Consider the following 5,769-nt stretch of genomic DNA (forward strand, 5'->3'; position numbering starts at 1 on the left):
CTTTCCTCCTGCCTGCTATGGCTGCATAATTGTGAGAGATTTCTTAACATAGTGTTCCTGCCAGGGAAGCTGGGGACCCTGCCCATGAGTCTCCATTTCATCCTCACAACAACCCTGTGGGGTAGGTTAGGTAGAGAAGGGGAGATTTGGCCCGGGGTCACTCAGCCAGCAGAGTGAGAATACAAACCTGGGTCTCCCCACATCAATCTGCAACTCTGACCACTGTGCAGTGCTGCCTCTACTGATCTGTAACGTTCCAGAGGTGTTGTAATGTAATACTCCGTTTCTCAAACGAGTGTATGCCTGTCTGTTGGTACACTTAGGAGTCTTGATCCTGGTTGTGTGGTGGGCTAGTTGTGGCAAATGGTAGGGAAGCTCAGTATTTCTGTATACAGTTGTAGGGGCTTTATTGCAATGTGGTATGGCCTGATATTATGTTCTTATTCCAGTGTGGGGTGTGGGGGGGGGGCGCAATGGAAGCTGAGTGATAGGGTCTCTCCAAGTGATTGCCAGAAGTGAGATGCGTCCTGGTCTTGTGTCTTACAGATAATCTTACAAATAGTCCTTTGCATTTATATCATGCTTTCAACTTTAAAAGGATCATAATGCTGATTGTGTGAACTTAGGCAAATCACGAGAGGTAGAGCAGGAAGGGTTGCATCAGTGCTTAGTTCTTGTGGCCCTTTCTTACACGCCCAGGGAAATGCTGATCACCACTTTGGGGGCAGGAAGCAATTTTTCTCCAGGCCAGTTTGGCCCCCAGTGATCCTGGAGGTTTTTTTTTTTTTAATAAGTTAATAAGTTTTTTTTTTAATAAGCTAATAAGTTATGCTAATGAGCTCCTACAGTTCTTTTTCTACGAAATGACCCCTGGGGACTGCCATATCTGAGGGACCACCTGTCCCCATATGTACCCTTGCACTCAGCAGACCATCATTTATTGGTTTTCCCTGGTCCAAACAACGTCTGCTTAGCCTCAACCAGGGCCAGGTGGAACACACTCCCATCTGAGATCAGGGCCCAGTGTGACCTGTTACCGTTCTGCAGGACCTGTAAAATGGAGTTGTTCCACCAGGTCTTCGGTTGAGGCAGCAGACGCCCAATGATTAGGCCTCCCTTGCTGACATTCTCCAACTGTATATTCATAAGATCTCCACTGTCCTTTGGTTTATGGTAGCCTCCAGCTATTTGGTATTGGTGTACTTTCCTAATTTATTGTGCTACCTGCTTTTGTTTTATTTATTTACTATTTGTAACTGTTTTAATGGTTCTGTAACATTATTGTTGTGACCGCCCTGAGCCTGCTTGCGGGGAGGGTGGGATATAAATTGAAATAAATAAATAAAATCTTACTCAGGATCCTATGACTTACTTTTAAGGGAATAAAATAAGGGAAACATAAACTTAGAGGGTATTTTCATTTTGATCACTGATATCCTCCGTAACCAAGAGATTTTATATTCAGCCCATTTAGCTAGGGGTTTTTTCTTTGTTTTTTTCTGTTGTGGGGTTGAAAAGTTGTATCATAGTTTCCAAGTTCTCAAGTGAATAAATCTCCAAATATCTAATATTGTCTGTCTGCCATCATAAACTCATGAGCCTAGATATGTTTCAAGGTATTATTTTGATATTGAACTCCCTGGATATTTTTCTGGTGGTGCTAACATACTGATAAGATTTCTACCGAAGACTGAACAACAATGGTGAAAGGGGACAGAGAGTTTTTGGGCATTGTGTGACAGAGTGTTGGACTAGATGGCCCATTGGCCTGATCCAACACTGGCTTCTCTTATGTTCTTATGACACCCTTGCCTTACTCCTTACTGTAATGAAAGAAAGAATGAATAACCACTATCATTTAAAATCCTTCTTTTTGGTGCTTGATAAATACATTTTATTCAATTTTAAAGGGCAGGGTCCATTCTGAAGACTACTAAGATTTGCTTTAGGTTTTTCCAGTCTACTCTATCAAATGCCTTTCCAGTATCTATAAAATATAATGGGCTGGGAATCTGTTCTACTTTAACAAAATTTATGATGTTCAATTTTCCTGTATTCTAGTACATACACCTATCCATAAGAACACTGTGCCAACAAAGTTGCCCAGAAAGGAATTTAACTGTTTTCCTAATATGGCTGTTATTATCTTATCGTCTCCCTTTAATGGAGAGACTGGGGAAAAGGCTGTAACATTGTTTAACATGGAAAAATGATCCTTCTCTGTTCTGAGGGAGGGAGGGGGAGAGGCATGCTTTGTGACCACTGGAGGAAGAAACAGAAGCTGGAGGGGTGAAGCTCTGGGCTTAGAGGGACACAAGCTCAATGATTTCATCCATTCATGGCAGCCCAGTCCACCAAGAGCAGATCCTGCCTAATGAACATGTTTTTGTGGAAACCTTTGAAAGTCGAGAATGTAAGCTGCCAAAGGTACAGGTGTGAATTTTGTATGATGGGTGGGAGGGCTTTTGGGAGGTGGCTGTCCACCAAAGGGACCCGTCCCAGCTCCTGTTAGAGAATGACCTGGCAGGGCAGGGATCTGCCATGGGTGCAATTAGAAGAGGCCCGCCTGCCACTGAGCACATGCACACTTCCACCCATTCTGTCCTAGAACCATCCTTAAAGAAGGACCACACAAAATCCTTGAGTTGCCCCATGAGAGCAAGAGAAAAGAGCTGTATCACTTTAAATTAAGCAAGGCAGCAGGAGGAGAGGGGTCATCAGGAGACACTAGGTCGCTCACTCAAGGGGGAAAAGCTGTGAGGTTTTAGGGGAGAGAGAGTGAAGTTGACTGGCTGACTGATCTGTGTAATGATAGCAGGTGCAGGGAAAACAAGATTTATCCTTCTACTGTGGTCTGACTGCTGCTCAGAGGGATCAGATGCAAGTAGTAGTAGCCAAGTTTGCCCCAGTTTTCTGTGGGGAGAGGTTTGAATCATGCTACGCTTGAACAGGAAGAAAGTTTATTGCTACAAATTAAGAGAGAGCACAGACAGAGAAAACAGCTACCAAGCTTAGCAACTACAAATCCAATGAAAATAATATAAATCATAAATCTAAACTATATTAACAATTCAGAATAGTAACCTCTGACAATCCCACCTGGCTGTTGGAACAAATGTACCTCTAGACCCCTTCCTGCTCCCTGCAAAGGAATGGCTCCCAGTGTTTGGACAAAGCATTTGAACAAAGAACGAAAGTATGATTCAGCCTTTTAATCCTTCCTGCCATGTGTTGGTGAGAAGCTTCCCCCAATCTGGATTTAGGGGACTTGCCCCACATAGAAATGTGTACCCCCACACACACTTCCCTCCAATCATCTGCAGAACGGATTTCACTCCCATACCCAGATCATGTTTTACAACAGGTATCCATCTCACCTCCAGGCCGATAGGCAAATGGCTCTCCCTCTACAGAAACAAATCTGTCAGTGCATTTTATGGCTCTCTTTCCATAGAAAATAAATGGCTGTCAAAACCCCAGGAACTTCCCAATGCACTTCAAAGCACCTTGTATCTCTGAACCACAACACTGGCTAGGCATCCTATTCACACCTTCTAAACGAGGTGCACCTAGATTCACACGCAAACTATTCCTGCAGTTACACAGTTCAATGGATGCTTGGCAAACAGAGATTTCATTTACCTTTACTAGCCTTCTCACTGAGGAACTCCCCATTAGCTTCTGGGGAACTCCAGAATTCTGAAACTGAAAACCCTGATCTAGAATACTAAAACCCACCGCAATAGCCAGGATCACAAGAAGTCATCACTCCACAGCCCTAATCTTTCCCACCCAGTATTATCATCTCTATACTGCGGGTGAATACCTGAAGCTGCTATTAACCCAGACCACTGGTCCATCAAGGTCCATATTGTCTATTCAAACTGGCAGCAGCTCTCCAGGGCCTCAGGCAGAGGTCTTTCACATCACCTACTGTCTGGTCCATTTAGCTGGAGATGCTGGAGACTGAACCTGGGACCTTCTTCATGCCAAGCAGATGCTCTACCACTGAGCTACAGCTCCACCCCCCAATCCAGGGAGTAGAGGTTGAAAGTGGCTTGCCTAAGGCCACCTCATGAATTCAAGACAGAGGTGAAATTAGATTCAGAGACTTCCCAATTAATTATAGGATTTGCCAGCACCTTTAATTGATGCTCACAGGACTGAGCTGTCCTGTACCACTGCATGTTTATAATCAAACATCACATGAAATGTGCTCTGAAACCTGTAGATATTAGACAGTAAATCCCTAAGGACAGCAAGCTGGACTCTTGGCATAATGCTGAAACAAAGTAATTCAATAATCTTGAGTTCCTGGAGGGGCATGCCCTCCCCCCATGTCCCATGACTATTTCATTAGCTTTCTCGAAAGAAACTAAGCATCTAGGTACCTTAGGTGCGCCAGTGAGGAGTGCTCTAGCATTCTTCACTCCATTATACTACAAGACAATTATATCTTTTTCAGATTTCCAAAAACAGGACATTTTGCCTTCAGCACAAGTACTTTAGGCCTTGTTAGCATCCTATATGTTGGAAGGGAGCATAGAAACCTTCCAGTTTCCTTATTTCTCTGCTGTATACATTTTTAAAGGTACCAAATGTTATTTCCATTAAGTCTCTTGCTAGCTTAATTCTCCATAAAACAGTCGCAACACTGCAAACCATCATCCCCCCCCCCTTTCTATTTAAAGCAGAATTGGAGACTGTATAGTGGTACCAGTATATGCCAAACCTGCATTTCAATTTCTTTGATATCAAGAGCAGCGCTATTTCCTTTCTTTATCTCATTATCCTGGAGATTCATTTTCTCTGAAAAGTCTTTTCAGTTGTTTCAAGCCATAGCACAGCACCTCAGAACATATTTCTACAGATATTTTTAGCTGTAACTTCCAGAGTACACGCTATGATTTACTCTCATGATATTGTTCCCAAGAATGCTAAATACTGCAACTCTAAGAAGACTTACTCCAGTTTAAGCCTATAAAAATCAATGGATTTAGACTGGAGCAACTCTGCAGAGGATTGTACTGGTAGATATTTAAATATTAAGAAAGTTACCGGAATTCTTCAGCACAGGAGATCCAGGAGGAGATAAAGTCAAGCTGGGGGACAGGTAAAGATAATTCCTATTAACTCCAGTATTAAAATCAAAAGGAGATTTGTAATCCTCATATAGATCCATATCCAGCCGGTCCATCATAGATATCTCAAAATGCATGGTCACATTTCCTTTCTTCATCCAACGAAGAATCCATCCTCCTCATTTTTAGTTGCACAGAGCATTTACTTGCTAAGAAGAAAACCTCTGATGTAGAGATCCTAGGCTTTCACATTGTGCTACATTTTCACAGAAGCATTTCAGAAGTAGATAAGACTGTGAGGTTCAGAATACCCGTTTAATAAGCAACTGGCAAAGTCAGTATTAAGCTGCAAGAGTGTATACAAACACATGGTTAGAAACCTGTAAATCTGTAACTTGCCTGTGTACTAAAATGCTCTCTGCATGACCAGGCATTTGCAATACACACAGTGGTTCTGGAAGGTCTTTGCTCTATGCAGGATTACACCAAGGCTTTTCAGTCATTTCTATAACATGTCAGCAGACTACAGCTGCACCAGAATATCCTTAATCTTCTAGGACACAAAAGGATTACTAGCCATCATCTATCCTATAAACCATCTGTGTAGGACTTTATGTCGATTAATGGAATAGGTCTTTTTCATTACAGAGTGTAGCCTTTCTGCTTTGCTCATCACTGTGGTAGAACA

The 5,769-nt window shown here is 42.6% G+C and overlaps 1 protein-coding gene across 1 annotated transcript in view; it reads right to left on the reverse strand.

The window, feature by feature from the left end:
* Window positions 1–5,200, reverse strand: part of TPD52 (tumor protein D52) — a 28,384-nt gene extending 23,184 nt beyond the window's left edge. Inside the window, 1 exon segment of the mRNA XM_015425431.1 lies at window positions 5,059–5,200. Within this exon segment, the coding sequence (XP_015280917.1) occupies window positions 5,059–5,200 (142 nt within the window).
* Window positions 5,201–5,769: the final 569 nt, after the last annotated feature.

The sequence above is a fragment of the Gekko japonicus genome, unplaced genomic scaffold (assembly GCF_001447785.1).
Source record: "Gekko japonicus isolate JY-2015 unplaced genomic scaffold, Gekko_japonicus_V1.1 scaffold301, whole genome shotgun sequence".
Classification (NCBI taxonomy): Eukaryota; Metazoa; Chordata; class Lepidosauria; order Squamata; family Gekkonidae; genus Gekko; species Gekko japonicus.